At 36.5% G+C, this 19,467-nt stretch overlaps 2 protein-coding genes and 1 pseudogene across 2 annotated transcripts; 2 read left to right on the top strand and 1 right to left on the bottom strand.

Annotated features, from left to right (window-relative positions):
- Positions 1–953: 953 nt before the first annotated feature.
- On the bottom strand, positions 954–10,057 carry LOC136279808 (small ribosomal subunit protein uS11). Its single transcript, XM_066164083.1, has 7 exons — positions 10,003–10,057; positions 9,799–9,862; positions 9,614–9,702; positions 8,608–8,662; positions 6,245–6,351; positions 2,831–2,907; positions 954–1,072 (listed from the first exon to the last, which is right to left on the bottom strand). Exons 2-7 carry the CDS (start codon positions 9,859–9,861, stop codon positions 1,005–1,007), a joined length of 459 nt encoding a protein of 152 aa, XP_066020180.1. The 5' UTR covers position 9,862; positions 10,003–10,057; the 3' UTR covers positions 954–1,004.
- Positions 3,546–5,528, top strand: LOC131798922 (uncharacterized; annotated as a pseudogene).
- A 54-nt stretch (positions 10,058–10,111) lies between the features above and the next one.
- Positions 10,112–17,870, top strand: LOC131799402 (outer mitochondrial transmembrane helix translocase). Its single transcript, XM_059117128.2, has 13 exons — positions 10,112–10,318; positions 11,367–11,408; positions 11,765–11,872; positions 12,994–13,063; positions 13,274–13,342; positions 13,499–13,587; positions 14,257–14,299; positions 14,622–14,702; positions 15,221–15,336; positions 15,537–15,587; positions 15,915–15,990; positions 16,571–16,634; positions 16,992–17,870. The coding sequence occupies exons 1-13, from the start codon at positions 10,181–10,183 to the stop codon at positions 17,098–17,100; spliced, it is 1,056 nt and encodes a 351-aa protein (XP_058973111.2). The 5' UTR covers positions 10,112–10,180; the 3' UTR covers positions 17,101–17,870.
- Positions 17,871–19,467: the final 1,597 nt, after the last annotated feature.

Genomic DNA, 19,467 nt, shown 5'->3' with positions numbered 1-19,467 from the left:
AAACTGGATCCTCTCGTTTTTATCGACTGCCCACCGTGGAAGAGTAACTAAGGAACCCTCCACTAATCTATCGCTCTGTACACGACGTCGTTCACTTCCCTTAACCCCGCACAACCCTAAGTAATTTCTGACGCTCTTTTCACTTCGAAAAAAAGAGAAATTTCACTGAGTTTTTCAAGCAATTAATGTGTTCGCGATACCTCGAGTCACTACGACAGCGCCCATTTTTAAAACTTGTACTGGAGCGCGCGAGAACTGGAGCGAGGTCTGGAGCGAGGTCTGGAGCGAGTTTAAGAGATAATTCAAGTCATTCGCACAGTGAGAACTCCTTCAATATTTCTTAATTTTGCAAGTGTTACACCCAATGAAAGCCGGGAGGTGTAGAGTGCATTTATCCTAAAGTTCTTAACCGTAGTGATATTACAATATAAGTTGGTTTTATCAACCGAGTTCATAATGTAAATTTGTCACCGTAAGGATTTTCTAAAACCGACGTTTCGAGCACTAGCCTTCTGTCGCCCTGACGAAGGGCTAAAACTCGTAACATTAGCTTAAGAAACTCTCTACGAGGTCAACTCAATTGATAAAGCCAAATTAATCTTCCTTTTAATCGTTTTCAATCAACCGTGTGGAGAGACAAGACAAGATATTCTTTCAGCATACGAAACACAGATCTCGCGGAAATAACATTAAGTCACTTTATGCTGATGAAAACGGGGATTAAGCAGTAGTAGTCTAGTCGCTTTTGCCTCGAAGACTTTCCTGACAGCCCCAACTTCAGCCATTTACTTTTTCGTTTTAATTCTGAGCCCGATCTTTAATCAATCTCGGAGACTGGCTGCTCATTGAGCCGTGTCTTCGATCCTTTCAAGCCTTTGGGTTAGAGGGGAAGGGTTACTTCCCGATGAACATCTCTAATAGAGGAAGAATGTTTTCAAAAAGGACACAAGCACTTGTCTCTAGAGTTGTTATTTTTTATTTCACCGCTTGTCACAGGCGCAAATTTACAGACGTCGTCCACGGCGACCACCCTTTCTCCTTGTACTGTCTGAAGGTATTGGAGTAACATCCTCTGTTAAACAAAAACATATATACTTAAGTTTTGGACAACACGAGCCTTTTTAGAATTAGGAAAGGGGATAAAAAGGAAAATGCAGTGGGAGGTTTATGTTAACAGCAGATTTTGGTAGCAAAGGGAAAAATACCTATATAAACTCTGGCAGGTTTGAGGTTTTATTACAACCCTGCTTTGGACCTCCACTCTAACATGTTATTTTTTTTTTTGCTGGAGAAAGGCATACACGGAAGCAAGGCTGTGCTCTAACGGCGCCCGGTCGCCTGAGGCGACTAACATTTGGCCTCGGGCGACTGAAAATATTTTCTTGGTCGCCCGGCCGGGCGACTGGCTGGTGTTGGTTTCTTGATTTACAGTCAAAAAAAAAAAAAGAAAATGTTGTTCAATCGGGCGCGCGTTGATATTCAAAGGTCGTTCCACGTGAATTTACGTGTAACATAATCATCGACTTTGATAGTGACAAGCTGCACAGTTTTCGATTTTAACCGCTTTTCCAAATAGTATTATAATTTTTCCTTTAAATTAGGATGGCTCGTTAGTTAGTTTTTGAAAAGCAATTGTTACTTCTGCTCTGACAGGCGTAAAGTACGGTCGACGATTAATAAATCGCTAAATGAACACGGGAGTCGTTCTTTTAAAAGAAAATGTTGTTCCATCGGGCGCGCGTTGATGTTCAAAGGTCGTTCCACGTGAATTCACATGTAGCATAATCCTTGACTTTGAACTTGACTAGCTGCACAGTTTTCGATTTTAACGGCTTTTCCAATAGCATTAAAATTTTTCCTTTAAATTGGGATGGCTCATCAGCTAGTTTTTCAAAAGAAGTTGTTACTTCTGCTCTGATAGGCGTAAAGTACGGTCGGCGATTAATAAATCGCTGAATAAACACGGGAGACGCTCTTCTATGCTAATTTAATATTTTAGCCGGCTTTTTACTGCCGTGTCTGCGAGGCAAAAACATAACTTAAGATTGTTTTTCCAGTAAAACACGATGTATAAAAAAGAAAAGATACGTTTTTTTTGTGATTGTTTTAGAAACGGGTATAAACTCTCAGATTATCTTTGGTATATGTATACTATTCATTTTCCAAAAAATAGTTTTGCACTGCTTCTGTAAGTGTGAATTAAATAATTATTTGACTATAAGTGATGATAGGTTTTCAGGAGGTCAAAGGATACGATGTTTCATGAACATAAAAACAATAAATAAATGCACATAGTTCTATTTGACTCGTTACGAAAACAGTTTGTTTAATTTTTTAATAATTAACTGACTGATTTATTAATTTGGGCGACCAACTAGGAGGCCCGGGCACCTCAGCTAAAATGTTTGGGATCCCGAAGGGCTCCCCGAAATTTTGATTTGGGCGACCATCTTTTAGGCCTGGGCACCCAAGCTAAAACGCTTGGGAGCCCGAAGGGCTCCCTGAAATTTTCCTTAGAGCACAGCCTTGCGGAAGTGTATAAGCGGAGTTTTTTTAAAGAAGAAGTTTGCAAAAGGGCACAGCTGAAACCACTTGGGCATATAGTAGTATGCAGCAACTACAACAAAAAAAACCTCTTTTTTTTTCCTTAAATGGGTATATCACCACAGGTCAAATAGACAATTGGGTCACATCTACACATACTTGCCATTGTGTTTAGGCCAAATTTTCTAGTGTCACCACTCATGAATCAGGCATAAAAAGACAAATCTAGTCAACCCACTAGTAAGGAAATTATGGAGAACAGCAGTAAAAGTGCTTTGTATCTTACCAATACGTCCGATCTTCATTCCGGAACGAGCAAGAGCTCGCAGAGCAGACTGGGCACCAGGGCCAGGAGTCTTTGTTCTGAAATAGAAGCAAGAGTCATACATACATCATGGTTATTTATTATTTACTTATGGAGATTTACACAATGAAAAGGGGCAAAATAAAATTTTGTACAAAAGCTGGTCAAAGTACAGCTTTCATTTAAGTGTGAGGAAAACAATGATGAGTAGCACAGTCACGCCGCCATTTTGGACTCAAGTGCTTTTGCTAACGAATATCTTCGGGAAGGTTTAACCTCTAAATCTCACACTTTCCACAATATAAGCTTAGTTATCCTACTTCATTTTGGTGTAAAGAAAACAAGGTTTGCGACAAAGTGAAAATTGTAAAAAATAAATATTTCCTGAAAATGCGTGAATTTCTGGGTGTAACGCGTAACATGAAATGTATCAGACGGAAGGAAAAAAATGAAATATCTCAATGTGGAACGCATATGGGGCCACTATTTTTTGGCCGTTAGTAGTTTATGACAAAAGCAACAGGCAGTATGATTTGCAACAGGAATGGTTTATTCTAACGCAAGTTATAAACGTCTGTTTTTATCACTGAACAATGAAACGCTCGCAACTATTAAAACAACCATAGTGTGCAAAACTAGCAATAATGATAATTTCGACTGTTTAAGCAACAAACTAATAACAAAAATGTAATGGGCATACATCATAATATTTACAAACCAACGCTGAAGTTGAATCGTCAAGTAGAATGTTTTCCAGATCAAAATAAAACGCGCAGAAACACATTTCGTAACGGCCATATTGAGCTTAATTCCATCACATATCCACCAGTAGATCCGTTGTCAGACGCGATTCTTGTTAAGTTGAGTAAACAAGCTCACCTCTCCTGGAATGGGCTTGTATTAAGCTAAATTTACAGAACGTTTCAACCCATTTCGTTAGATCTAACGCTAGAAATTTACGTTTGGTCGACGCAGAAACAATTTCCGCCATTGTTTCCGTGTTCATGAACCGTAACGAAGGAAAGTGACGAAGGAATATGGCGAAAAACACCACCAAAACTTTCACGAAATCCGCTCCTTCGCAGCTTCTCTTTGAAAGCACAAGGTTTGTTTATACAGACAATAACATGGGAGTCCATACAGAGTTTGCAGGGGCAGATTATTGCATAACAGTGAAATGTTTTACGCGATTTTCAACACTGAGGGAATTCAACCGCTGGAGATGGAAACAAAAGAGTCCAATCTAAATTCAGGTATTTCGCGAAAGAAGGCGGCGCAAGAAAGAAAAGCAGCGGCAAAAAGAGAAAGGGACAAGGCCTATTATCAACAAAACAAGGCAAAAAAGATTGCTCAAGTTAAAGAACGGCGAAAGAAATTGCAAGCCGAGAAATCAATTCGGCCGCACACACGAAGCATTGCCGAAAAAAACAAACGCCAACAAAAAACAACGGAGCACAGAAAAGCTTCCCGTATCGCAGCACAAGAAAAAAGAGAAAAGACAAGGCAGCAAACAAGAGAAAGAGTTAGAAAATACCGTGAAAAGAAGCGAACAGAAGCACAAGAATTTAATAATAGCGTGGATTCTCCAGGTTTCGCAAACCGGACGTCGAAAAAACGTGCTATAGATAAAGTCAAGAAGACACTCCCTTCCACACCCCGAAAGAAGGCGGAAATTGTCCAAAGCATTGTTAAAAGCCGTTTGTAGTTTATGACAAAAGCAACAGGCAGTATGATTTGCTCATGTTACTGCATCAGTTGCATTGTGAATGATGAGGAGAATTGCACTAACAAGGCATGGCTTGATGAATGGAAGCTGGTGGAGCTAACCAGAGAGGGTGATGTGGCAACCACTCGACAGGCAACTGAAGCACCAATTTTAGACCATGATACTGCTTCCTACATAGCTGACCTGGCCAGCAAGGGAAGTACAGTTGCGATAGCCGCTGAAGATGATCCTGTCTACGACTTCTATCTCCTTCAGGTCACTTCTGATGGAGTTGAAGAACTTGACAGTAATGTCACAGATGACTATCAGTGTCATTATTACAGAGGAGACAGAGTTCTTAAGGGGCACTTTTACATAAGGGAGAACATTCATGACATGACCTTCACAATTGACGAAAAACGGAAAGCGTTTGTACATGCTGCTACTGTCCGTCACATTTGCGGTGACCTACCAGTCAGAAAGAGAGGACGAAAGTCTATTTACAAACTCCCTTTAAAAGAAAATGAGGAAATCATTGCTTCAATGTGAACTAATGATTACAAAACCTCTTTTTTTCCATTTTTACATTGATTTTCTTAAGATTTTATGAAAAACCAAAAATGTGCCACGCCCACAAGGGATTGTGGGTAATACCAAAATTAGTGTTATTAATGCAAAATAATAAAAATATTTACAGATATTGATTACAATGTACATTTTGATCAAAATTAAAGTCAAAAAGTGATAAAAAGTGATAAAAAGTGAAAAAATAAAAAAATAGTTATTTTTGAACTATGTTACAGCAAATGGCTATGTGACTGTGCTACTCATCAATATGTTTAATCAGGAGCCACATTTCATGTTTTTCATGTATGAAACATATCAAGGTGATTCTAATTCCATTTAGACTGGCATCATTTAATTTTTCAGCTGTTCAGAATATTATCAATAATCCGCTATCTGGGCTAAGATGACAAATACTCCTCTGTGGAACATAATGCAGAATACAAAGCAAGCAGAAGGAGGAAAAAAAGGGAAAAAAGGATAAAACAAAGCAGCAAGCTTTGAAACTGTTCAAATAATTATTGCAACAGGAGAAAACTGAAAATTTAGCATACATCTCAAGAAGTTCATTTGCTTGGATCAACAAAAAGACAGAGAAGATTATGAACCCTCAAGTTGAAGATGCTTTGTTTCAAGCATAGTGAAGTATTTTGTTATTTTTCACTTGCTGTCAGTAGTGTTGCATTGTTTCTGATGAAAAGGCAATTTTTATGGTTAACATCTTTCAATTTATGAGATTTTGCCTTGAATCTGCCAAACAATAAATTGTCATTAAACAAGAATTGAATCTCTGTATGTATATAATAAATACGATACACCATGGAAAGTCTGTCCGTATGGTATTTACGCACTTATCAGTTTGTATCAGAAATCTCACTTGTTAGCTGCACTCATTCATTCAATTTCCAATACTACCAACTTGTGTGTAAATACCATATAGATAGAGTTTCCATGAAACATTCTATACATGACTTTCTTGGTTTCAAAATCCCCAAGGCATTATTTTCTTGTCCCAACGGGGACTGTTAAGAGATTTGGGTAAAGGCCAATATCAAAAGGTAAATATCAAAACTGCAAATACCATACTGCAAAATAATAGCTTGATATAACCTAGGAAACACACAAACCTGTTGCCTCCAGTTGCCCTAAGCTTAATGTGCAGAGCAGTAATACCAATCTCTTTGCACCTAGCAGCCACATCTTGCGCGGCCAACATTGCAGCATAAGGGGAAGCCTGAAACAGATGATATACATTGAGTAAATAAATCAGCCCAGGGGACTCAATTACTTTGACTGCCATGTAAGCAACATAAAAAAAGTGTTTAGTTACATGGAATAACAGGTATGGAAATCCTAAATCTAGGACTCAAAAATTTCTGTAAGCAGATAGTTACCCTATGGCACTATATTTAAGCATAACTATGTCACTGTTTAAATAGAATTGCTCCATTGAAAAGGGCAACTATTCATTGAAAAAGAAATACAATAATAACAACAATCAGGAGAGAAGATTCTCCTTAACAAGAATCTTCACAAAAAAAAATAAAAAAAATACAGCACAAAAACACTACACTTATCAGATTCTGAACAGCTGTATCATTACAACATTTTTCAAGCGGTTTGAGTCCCAGATTTTAGATACTCACTTGTACAGAAGTACTCTTTAAGTACTCTTTTTGGCACAGATATATCGACACATGGAACAGTTTACCGTCATCAGTAGTTGAACTTGACTCAATGAATGCTTTTAAGAAAGCTCTTAAATCAACATTACTTAACAAGGCCTATAATTACAAAATTAAATTATTCTATGTATTGTACATCATTTAATTATAATTTTAAACAAAATTTTTATCTTAGATATCAAGGCTGTGCTCTAGTGGCAGGCAACTTGGGTGACTGCAAAAGAAAAGCGGTCGCCCGTCCGGGTGCATAGATTTCGGCTTGTGTGAAAACCTGAAATGAAACCAGCAAACGTATAGAAACGGAATGGAACGAAACAAAAAGAAACTCCATCGTGCTCCCTGGCTCCCGTTAGCCCGAAAAGCAAAAGTGCTGAAAGCGCAGTGCAATCAATAGCCCGTGTGATCTGTACATTTAGGTTAAATATTAAGTTAGGTCATGGGTCTTGTTTTGCTTTGGTGGTTTCTCTTCCGGTTTATTAATATAGTACATGGCCCAGGTTTCTTGTCCATTGAACGACGCAATAAAGTGAGCCTCTGATTGTAACTAACATTTTATAATTTTATTTGCTAATTTGATGACATTTGCAGAACTAAAAAATATTTGGCAGGACAACAACAAGAATTGTTCACGCTCAAAGTTGTCGCATGTGTGATGTAATATTGTTTCATATGATTTAGCACGAAAAATTCTTTTTTCCTTGCCCGTGAGAAACTGCACAATTTTTGCACAAGCATGTGTTGAAGATCTAATTTTTCTATTGAAGTGGTTGATGCTTATATTTAATTTTTGTGTTTCAACAGTTTTAATAGTGGAGCGCATGATTAATAAAACGAAACTGTCCTTTATGCAAATTTGTGTTTATTTAATTAGCTTCGTCTGTGGCATGCAAGATGTTTATCAGCATCATATTTGGCAACTTACTCGCAATTGTAATCATTCGATCAAAATTTGACGATTATGAAACTTTAATATAAGAACCCTTTTGTTTCGAAACCTATTTTAGTGGTCTTCAAAGAAATTTCTTAGCGGTTTTAACATGTATGTGGTTAATTTATAACAGGATTTCATGATATCACAAGTTCACCAAAATAGAATATGTGACTGCTAAACATAGTAACTCGCTTCGCCGCCTGTGCCCAGTGAAGTGAATATTAAACAAGAGAGATTAAAGATGAAACTGTTTGGCAATTCTGCAGATTCCCTGGAACTGTAAGAAGTATACAACGCTACTCTTTCAAAACATCATGGATTATTAATTAATCAATTAATTATTAATTAATTAATTAATCAATTTGGGAGACCAACCTGGAAGGCTGGGTGACCTACTTGTCATGGCTAGGTGCCCGAAGGGCACCCTGAAATTTTTCCTAGAGCACAGCCTTAGATATGTCTTCTTTACTTAGATTTTATATTTATATAGATAAATGCCTGTTTGTAAAATGTTTCAGTGTGTGTATGTATATTGCATAGTATTAAATTTTTATCTCTGGGGTATAGTTTACAATGAGGATTAAGTTCCTCCCTTCTATAACCCTTTTTTTTAATAATAATATGTTATATGTTATTATTTAAATAAAGTCGTTATATATATATATATATATATATATATATACACACACACACATACAGAACATCTAACAAAATGTACCATGAATGAAGCAAGCTCAGAGCATGTTTCTTATCACTGGACATCAGCGTATATTAAAGACATCATTGCCTGCATTCAACTCACTAAGGTCATCTCGTCCAAAGTGTAAGATCTAACCTTCACTTTCAGGAGACAAGAATACAATGCAATACTTACCTCATCACGATCAGCCTTAACTTTCATTCCTCCTGTTACTCTAACAACTGTTTCTCTGATAAAAAACAATAACTATTTTTAACATCTACAATTTGCAAACTTAATAGAGTAAGGGGGTATATCATGATTTATTCAAAAGTATTGCCTGTGGGAAAAAAAAAAACACCCTCATATAAGCTCATTTGCTGAGTCATGGAAATTAAACTTGAATGATGCTTCAGATTTTATATTCCTCCCTAGCTAAAAGCTCAGTGCTTGACCCTTTTTCTCCCAAAAGTGATTAACAAGTTATTTCTCCATATAATATCTATACATCATCCAGCAAACAGGTGATGAGAATATTCAAACTTAGTGAGTAGAAGTTGTTGTCTTGATCCAACATCACTAGTAACTAATTCACAAGGAAATATATAGCAGCTGGATGGGAGAATTAACAATCAGATCTTGGGAGTTAACCCTTTCACTCCCAGGATCTTATTAGTAATTCTCCTTACTATCTGCCATACAATTCTTATGACGTTGGTTCAGAGAATTTGGTATTGGATCAACTAGTAATCCCATGATTGACATTTTTCTCTATTCTCATCACCTACCTGCTTGATATTGTATTGATATTGTAAGGAGAAATTCTGTCTTGGTCACTTGTAGGAGTGAAAGGGTTACAGGTTAAACTAAGAAGGCCTCAAGTGAAGTCGTATTGAATTAATTTGACTGTAGCTTTATTATTCTGTTAGCTCTACTGAAATGCAAGCTTAAAGCCTTCTAATTATATCTGGTGATCAGCGTATTTCATAAACATCACCACCTGCCTCTCAGGTTGAATGTGTAAAACGAAGTGCGTCGATAAAACTATTTTTATAAGTTATTACTTGCATTTCAGATATCACCGATGTTCCTTCAACAATTCAAATGGAAGAGAAAAAATAAAAACAACGATAAAAATGGCAAAAAAGTCCCACAACAGGTTGGAAAGAAGAAACTTGATCAAACGGAAAAGACGACTCACTTTCCAGACAGATCAGTAATGTGCACGAAAGTATCGTTGAACGAAGCGAAGATGTGTGCTACAGCGAAGACATCTTCACCTTCACTGGCCTGAAATTCAAACGTTCAAAAAATTTAAGACTACAGAAATGGCTCAAAAAATTTATCCCAAACAAAACTCCAAGTGTTCTGGAACACAACATGTACCTGAGGACCAAGAGAGATGTTCTGTTCTCCACCTTGTTGTTTTTGACCCTTTCTTGGAGCCATACTATGGAAATCAAAAGAAAAATAACAGCATAGTGCTGTTCATGAATAATGAAGATATCATTTTATTATGTGATAGACACCGATGATTCAAAGTTTCGGGCGAGATTGAGAAGATTGTGACACAAATCTCCTAACACAAACCTGTGTTGATCACAGAGAAATAGAAGAGGACGAGACCATGATGCGTTGCACTGAAGCAAACATACTGCGCATACTCTTTGAAGGGAATCCGCTGCATTGTGACAAACGAGGGAGTTTACAAAAATTCATAAGAGATTCACAGGTAGTATTGAGTTTTTACTTTCACTTTTAGTTTACTATGCCTGATAATCGAGCAAGGTACTTAGCTACAGTTATACAAGCATTTATTCTTGGTGCTGTAACGTATTACGGTGTTAAATGGTTAATGGACGCCATGGATCCCACGAAAAAAAACCGCTTAGCTGCGCAAAAGCAGGTAATGATTGTTCACTTAAATGCCGGTAAATATCAGTGTTGTTATCGATTTTTCAAAGGTTTATTCAAGGAACCCGGCGGTAGATATACTTTTGTTTTGAAGTGATGAAATGTGTGCTCGAATTAGTGTAAAATTTGTGACCGTAGCGTTTGATTCGGAATTTGTCTTTCATTTATTGATGGCAAGATTTCATGTCGATTGTATTATATTGGGAATAATTTCTAGCGAATTCATGCACCTGGGTTAGATTTCTAGCTTCTGGGAAACAGCGATCAATTAAGTTTAGAAAATAACTTTACAACCACGTGTACTTTAAGGCCGGTCCTGATGAGCTCAGGCTTGTAATCTGCGGTGTGCACTATCATAAAGCACCATTTCCGCTCGCAGCAGAATGCTAACTCACATGACTCAACTCTCATAGACTTCATGGCCTTGGGTGGCTTGGTTAAGGTAATAAAATTGAGTTCTGACCAGTTTTCATGCCACCTTTTTCATTGAGCCCTCTGCTTCTCTTATCAGTAACCATCGTTTCAGGATCTCTGTCTCAGGAATGAGACAACATACAAGAGTTTGATTCACCTACTGGTGTAAGATCCCTCTACCTAACTCACTTGAGTCTATATGTACTTATTAGCTCTCATCTCTCATCAATTGCCATCTTCCAGAGTTATTTATCTTGACTTTTACTCTTAATGAGAATTTATATCATTATTGGGAGAATAATAATTTCAAGTCACCTCTTGTTGTGGCATAAAATATACTTCTGAAAGATTGAAGTGGATAACATGTGCAAAAGTTTTTTCTACTTTTTATGTGATATCTTGGAATAAAAAATTACAAAAAAATTATCCTCTATCTATATAAGACAGTTGTTCATCACCAAGGTATACAGTCCATATTAGAATGTATCTCACATTGATGTGACATTTTGTATGGAGAGACCCTTTTCATGTGAAAAATGCAAATATGCTGCACTAAGACAAGGTACATGTACATTGTAGCTATATTTTGTAAATTTTCTCTTGACTTAAAAACTATTTTCTTTCAGGCTCAAAAGCTCTTAAAGAAAATTGGTATTGAAGGGGTAAAGGTAATGTTAATCAATATCAACCTTGTACATGTATGACAAACTTTCACCTATTTTGCTACAAAATGGTAACATTGTCTGACAGGTTTGTTTCACCTTTAGTCACACAGTGTCTGTTTAGATACATTTTTGAGAACTTTTATAAAAAATGAACTTATTCTACAATTTTGAATTATATATTTTTGAGAGTTGTTATTATTATTATTTTTTAATTGATGGTTCATATTTTCATGTCACGTTAAGTTGGTGTAAGTGATACTCTTGAAATCAGTGATAGACTTGTTACTGTGACAAAAAAATGTCCTTAGTTTTATAACCAGAGGTGATAACATCATTATTGCATTTCCTATTTGCTATAGTTAAGTGAATATGAACTCACAGTAGCAGCAGATATTGTGGATCCTTTAATTCTACCAATCACGTGGAAGGACATTGGAGGTCTTCACGAAACGATTGAGGAAATCAAGGTAAGAACAATGGTTTGGTGTTAGTGATTGGACGACCCTTTTCAGTATATTATTATTCTTGTACATGTTATCTTACTGGTTTAACCCTTTCATTTCTATTATTTGAAAGACAATGTCTTTCCTTGTCTTGCAATTCTTTTCTCTTAACTTTAGTCTAAGGAGTTGGAGTGGAATTAAACAATACTATATATTAAAGTTCACATGGCAACCAAGTGGACAATCAGAAATGGTTTGATACTACTCTGGTTTAAAGATTTAATGAATGTAACCAAGAAGTTACAATTCCTAGACCCAATGTTTCGACACTCCTGTCTAGCATCCTCATCAGGGGTGATCTAAATGCTACAACAAGAGGTCCTTTTATACGCTCACTAATTAGCTGCCCCTTTTTCTGACAAGGTGTAAATAGGCATTGGGAAGTAAGCCACCATCATTACAATTTAAAGGAGCATGAGCAGAGTTGATATGCCAGGCTTCCAAACAAAGGCGCTAGTGGTAATGCCGATTAGTGGTGATAATTTTAGACTTATTGCACCCAATTGTATGGTTGGTTAGACATGTGTGCTGCGATAAAGCTGAATTTTCTTTTTTGCAAAAGAAGACCGCTTTTTGATGCTCTTTCAAATGTGTACCAAACTGACATTTGGTCTGTCCCATATACTTGTTATCATAGTCATTGCACGGAATAGAATATATAGTGTTGGTTCATTTTTCTTTTGTGACAGGATCCTTAGGTTTGGCAAAAATATGCCCCAAAGTCTGAAAAGTTTTTTGAGCAACTTTAAGGAGTGTTGAAACATTGGTCTTGTTACATTCTGTCGTTGTTATTCTTTCTTATCCTCACCTTCCTGACTGAAAATGTCTTTAATATATTCTAGGAAGTATATGCTTAGTAACTACAGAAGTGAAAAGTTTAAGCAACATTGTAACCATTCTAATCAGTAATGTATTGTCAAATGACTTTTGCTATTGTCTTGTCTGAAATGGTTTCTTTTTGTTTCATTGCTTTCACTGCTTTCTTACAATCTTAATTAACTAATAACAATTTATTGTGTACACTCAAAAAAGGTTTTTTCAATCCTTCACCTGTTGTGTTATGTATCAATTTTATTTACATACAGGAATCAGTTATTTTCCCAATACAACAAAAGGATATTTTCAAAAATTCTTCTCTTCTTAGTGCTCCTAAAGGTATGGAAAAGGCACTGTGTTAGTATATAAAGTGTCTATGGAAAGTGATCTATTATTAGTTGTAAAATGAAAGCAATGATTTTCATGTAATTGTGTTTGCTAAGAAAATTTTTTTTTCACCTTGTACTCTTCAAGGTAGGAAACTGTTTTGTAGACATTACATTTAAGGGAAACTCAAACTAAAGGGCGCTTTCTTCTCTCTTTGTGTAGGTGTTTTATTACATGGTCCTCCAGGATGTGGAAAAACAATGATAGCCAAGGCAACTGCAAAAGAAGCAGGTAAGACACTAAACTTTATTTCTAATTAATATATTGTGATTTAATTAAAAATGTCTGAATAACCTTGATTACAGAGTAACGTAGTTATCCATGCAGATGAGGTATTTTGAAAATGTTTTTTATCAATTAAAAGTGAATTGTTTTGTTTCAATTTAGGTTGTCGATTTATCAACCTTCAAGTGTCCTCTTTGACTGACAAATGGTATGGAGAATCACAGAAACTTGCTGCCGCTGTCTTTTCACTGGTAAGGCAATTAGGTGTTTTTCCAATAGGACCAGTCAAAAGAACAAGCTTAGTCTTGGAGAAAATTCTTGCCTCCAGTTCTTTCCTCTGTAAAAAGTGCCATCTTGGCTCACTGACCAAGCTGAAATTTACAATGCAGTAGAAGACAAAAATTTACCCTCTGATAATACTTGAGCCCAGTTGCTAGCTAAGTGAAGAGACGAGACCTCAAAGGGGTAATATTAACTTGCATAGGTTGTTGTTCAAATATTTTATTCTTGCTTTTAAGGTTTTCAAACCAGAAAAATCTTATCATAAATTTCTCAACAAAAACCCCCAAAAAATTAACCTGTGATGTTCATCCCCACTGAAAAGTATACATTTAAGCAACAGCTGACCCTTTTTTGTGTATGACTTGAAGAAATTGTATGGCATTTTTCAGTGTTCTCTCTTATTTTAAGCATGACTGGTAAGATAAATTTCAAACTGGTAGTCAAAAGGGCAATCCTTTTATCTGTTGAATTTTCAAGAATTTCAAGAAATTTTAGGTGATAATTGCTGGTGGTTAGAGTCTCTACCAGTCAGTAAATTTTACTGGTTACCGCCTAAAAAGGAGAACACTATTTTTATGGTCATCACATGATTATAAGGAAAATGTTTTGATTAATACACTCCTTGGCTTTATTTGCAGGCTGTCAAACTACAACCTTGTATTATATTTATTGATGAGATAGGTATGATGTAAGAGATTTGTATTAAAGAAAAGCTATGAAAGAGTACAGTCATAAGTTTCTCTTTGTATCACTAATGAAACTGAACTTCAGATTCTCTTGAGTTATAAACCCTTTCAGTCCCAAGATCTCACTAGTAATCCTCTTCACTGTCTGCCATATATTTCTTCTAATATCAGCTCTGAAAAATTAGTGTTTGATTAATGAATAACCCCCTTTGGGGAGCCAAAGAGTGGCTGCTTGGAGCAATGTCTGTTCTCTTCTTGGTGCATGGAAACTTGATTGTTGCCTCTAATTTGGCCATAATTTGATTTTTTTTTAACAGACTCCTTTCTTAGGATGCGTGACAAGAGTGATCACGAGGCCACAGCAATGATGAAGGCACAGTTTATGAGCCTGTGGGATGGTAATCTTGAGCTCACCATGTTATTCCCAATCCAATCTAATTAGAATTGTTTCTCTAAACTTCTCATCCACTTTCTTATCTTGCTCAAATGTTTTATCTTATGAGTTTTGGTGGTTTAAGCTGAAAGTAAATTTTAGGTTAGAGTGAGTTCATCCCAGTTTGCTTAGTATTTTGTTTGTTTAGGGATTATTTGTACAAATCTCTGACATAGGAAATACAAATTGGATTAAAGTAAGTTAAATTTAACCTGAAATCAATTTTATATTACAATACAGTTGATAATAATCATGATGATATGAGTGGTTTGATGATGAAGCATTTGTAAGGTGTAAAGTAAATATTCTGATTGTGCATGTTGACCATAATGTTTTTACTACCTGCTGCTGCTCTTAATCAGGTTATGAAGATCAGATGTAGTCACATGTGGTTAAGTATTTGTTAACACAATTTATCCCTGGTCTGAATAATTTTTGATGTATGAGGAGGTTTGATTTTAATCAAATTTGGGTGTTTTACAGGACTGATGACTGATTCAACCTCTCAAGTTATTGTCATGGGTGCAACTAACAGACCTCAAGATGTTGACAAAGCCATTTTGAGAAGGATGCCATGTTCTTTTCGTGTTGGATTGCCAGTAAGTAGGATTAAGCTGGAGTTTTACATATGTTTCATTTTGTCTGAGTACATTTATGCATTGCTGTTCAAATTTTCATTATAAATTAATTTAAGGAGCAAATCTGTCAGTCATTCACTGTTACTGTACTTTCATAAGCAGAATTTGAATATTGTCTTTAAGTTAAAAACTTTTACTTATGACACTTGTTCTCTTCTCAGGATGCAGAACAGAGGAAAGATATATTAAAGATTATTCTCAAGAAAGAAAAGGTAATCTTATCTGCTGGACTTGTATATTAAGTGCTGGTAACATCTTTTGAACAATTTGATTGGACATACTTGTAGCTTAGACCAACAGGTTTAGATCAATATCTTCCATCACTTTCTCTTCCCAAAGTTCTTCTGGGTCACTGAAGTTTTTGGTGAAGCATTTGTTTGGCTGAATGTAGCTATTGGAAGATAGAAGAATATGAAAGGAGAAAAGCTGAGTCATGGGAATTTCCTTATGCCATGTGTACAATCATGAACTTTTATTCCTATCTTATGACATACATGAAGAACTTTCTTTAGTCACATTATTCATTGTTAATTTTTCAGCTTAAGGATGATGTGAATTATGACAAATTATCCTTACTAACGGAAGGATACTCTGGGAGTGGCTTGAAAGAAATATGTAAGTTCTACAGTTAGTATTAGATAGGAAATTGATTGGTTTGCCTTATTCAAGAGAGGGAGATATGGCCTTAGTCTGCAAGAATGAGGAGGAAATGTTTTTAGAAACTGGAAATTTAGATAGATGTTATATTCTTCAGCTTGAGGGAGAATGGTAGGTCCAAAACATGACTGAGGGTGAGGCATTAGAGGTGGGGAGAAGAAATAAGATAGCAATGCGGGAAGCAAAGAAGCTCTTATATGTGCTATGTATGTGGCTAAGACCTATGGTCTCATGTCTCACTCAGATCTTGTCCACTGGCTCCTCTTGTAATGGTCCTGAATTAAATAATACACCTTACCTGTTCTCTGTCACCCCTTCCCTCCTCCCTGACCCCATTATAGACTTGCCCACTGGGGGATAGTCAAGTGTTAGTAGGGTTGATTTGCACTACTTTATGGTTATTTACAAAAATGACTGACAGAAGAACTAGGTACTCTTGTGTTTGAATGAGGCTATGGAAACACAGAAATAGTCCTCTATTCACTAAATATTGACAAATGAGTTAAAAATTCATTTAATTGTATTTTTATTTTTTTAGGTCGAGTTGCCGCTATGTCTTGTGTGAGAGATTATGTGAAACAAAAGAACAACCCACAATCGTCGTAAGTCATGTGTTTTGTTTGTACATTGTAGTTTCATTTTTTTTTTGCTCAGTTTTTTTTAAATGGAAAATGTCGGTATTAAAAATGGAAAGAAAATCATGAGTACCAACCTTGTCTGTGTTACCAATTGCCGACACACAAGGGCAAATAGGATTAAAAACAGGTGATTATAATTTAACCACCTGTTTTTAAAATATTATTTTCTATCTCTAGAATGTTCTAATTGTGGAAGGCACAGATTGAATGATTTTTCAGTTCTAGGTACCTTTCTACTTTGGTTTACACTCAGATTTAAAATAACCTATGATCATTCTGTTGTTGTAGTTATAATTTTTTTTGTTACTTTTTTTACCGCAGGGACAGCGTACAGAATGAAAATGGCCAACCACATCTTCGGCCAATCGAAATGGGTGATCTTTTAGTTGCCATTGAAAAATGCAAACCAAGTGCAACTTTGCAGAGCTGACCACAGCTTCCTTCCTCATTTAGCTGTTAGAAAAAAAAATGGCCTCATTGAAGAAAAAGCCGGTCGTGGGGCACAGAAAAGAGGACTGTGCAAGTCTTAGCAGAGAAAATAATATTTTGTTGAGGAATATTGTCAATTCCGAATTTGGAAAGGATGCGATAAGTATCTTGAACTTACGCTGTCTATACAGCATAGATCTCTTTTTTTTTTTTTTGCTCAACCAAAGCCAGGCATCCTAAGGAGTTTGTAAAGTTTGCGTTGAAGAATTTTGTCAATTCCTTATGCGAAAAGTGTATAAAATCTATTCTGAACTTTCGCTGTCTGTGTAACAAAGATCTCGGATTTTTTTTATGACAAAAGTCGGTCCAGGGGTTCCAACGAATTTTTGCAAGTTGCAGTTGTAGAATTTTTATGCGAAAAGCATCCACAAACTATTCTGACCTTTCGCTGTCCACCTGCAAACTTATCGTTGTTGTTGGTGTTTTTCTATTTGTTTGTTGTTTTTTTTAAATGAGAACTATAAGCTCCGTCCTGTTCGTCCGTGATTAATTTTGTTCGGGCATTTCCTAGGAGGCCTGAGTTTCGAATCCCCTTCAATTCTTTAAAGTGCAAACGTTAGGTTAAGTTTACCACATGTAAACCGCAGGAACTAACTGAAAGGCCTGTAAGAACTCTGTGTGGGCGAAGGAACATTGCTCATGTGCATTGTTACACGTGCCTTTCACGCACTTTCGAAATTTTTGTGAAATAAATGTGTTGAATCGCACGAAGATTAGATTTGTCCATTAAATGCGCTTAGATGATAATTTTCACTGAAGTAATTATAATCTAATTTTTAAACTATAGAAATACGAAATCTGCTGTTATCTAAACATTTCTACAATAAAAGACGAGGCATTGGGCTTATTTAGTTCCCTGTATTGGATGTTAAGTCAAAGCAATTTGATAACATTCAGGTGTCCAGTTGGCAACCGGGAGACACGGGAATCAGAATGATCGTAGAAGTGCAGGTGAAAAAGAAGGTTACGGAGAAACTTTTCTCGTTTTCGCTTAGCGATGGGCTGCAATTATCATCGTAAAGTTTCAAATAAATACCGTACAAGAAACTGATGACGAGAAATTTATTTTTGAGGCACAGACAAAATTAACTTGCCACTGCAAAAGTCTGAACATCACAGCAATACGGTGAAACGTGCGTGAGCAGACTTGATGTTTGTGGGCTCCCTAAGAAAAAGTGAGAGAACCCTGAGAGCGAGGTTCTTCCTCAGATCCCCGTGGGTACCCGGGGATGGGCAACGGATCTGGAAAGTACCAAGCCAGAAAGAGGATTGCCAGCTGAAATATGTCTCCTTGTTGATGGTGACTTCGGAATTAGAACCCGGTCTGCGGAGCGGGCTTTTTTAAGGCTATCTACAAACTGACGTCGATCGATCTATGGCGCTTTCCATGTCATGTAGATTCAGTGTACACTAAAATTTAAGATATTTAGTTGAGAGTATGCACCAAAAATTAAAACATTTAGTTGAGAACAGCGAAGGCGCAAACTGTACACAAGTCAGGAGCAAGCATAGACGCGACGATGTATGATTACGTTTTCTTAATTCTTAAGTCATGTTCAAACTTGCCCCGTTTCCCACTATTCTTTGTCACCGTGCTTCCCGCGAAAAATACCCCGTGATAGATCACGTGCTATCGTGAACCAATCACTTACCAATAATTGAATTTCCCGCACTTTTTTTCATTCAAGACCTTGGCGCGTAATTCATAATTCGTCTTCGATCGTTGTGTGTTCAGGTAAGGTACATGTTATGTACTCATTTGTGTTCTCCGATAAAGAAAACTTATCAATAATGCTAACGATTACCCATGGAAAAGCTTGTTTAAGTATTCGCGATTTTTCACCGGATCATGATTGCTATAGGGTGATTTAAGTTTGCTTGATATGCGTATCGACGCTAGAGTCTGCGATAACTGCTTAAGCGGCCATGTTGTTGTCGAACTAAGAAATCGTCTTAATTTTCGATTTCATTCGCGATCATTCAATTATTTACAGCATGTGAAGATTCGGAGGATAGAGGAAACGGAATAAGTCAAAGACGATAGGTTTAGTTTGGAATTCGAACCACATTGTGTCAAACAGCGTGCATTTGCTTCTTCGAGTTTGTGGGCGATATTTTCACAAACATTCGCCCAGTAGCTTTCCAAGGCAAGCTTTCGTTTGATTACAATTAAGATCAATTTAAGACATCCTCTCCAAGGTTTTGCTAACGCATCTAAAATATTTACTTCAAATCGAGCGCGGGAATAATGGCTACCTTTCCCGCCATTTTAATGGGTCGAATTCGAACCCTCGATGGGTTAAAGAAT

Source organism: Pocillopora verrucosa, chromosome 3, assembly GCF_036669915.1.
Source record: "Pocillopora verrucosa isolate sample1 chromosome 3, ASM3666991v2, whole genome shotgun sequence".
NCBI lineage: Eukaryota > Metazoa > Cnidaria > Anthozoa > Scleractinia > Pocilloporidae > Pocillopora > Pocillopora verrucosa.
Note: the sequence above shows the minus strand (reverse complement) of the source record. Positions and strands in the feature narration are given on the sequence as shown.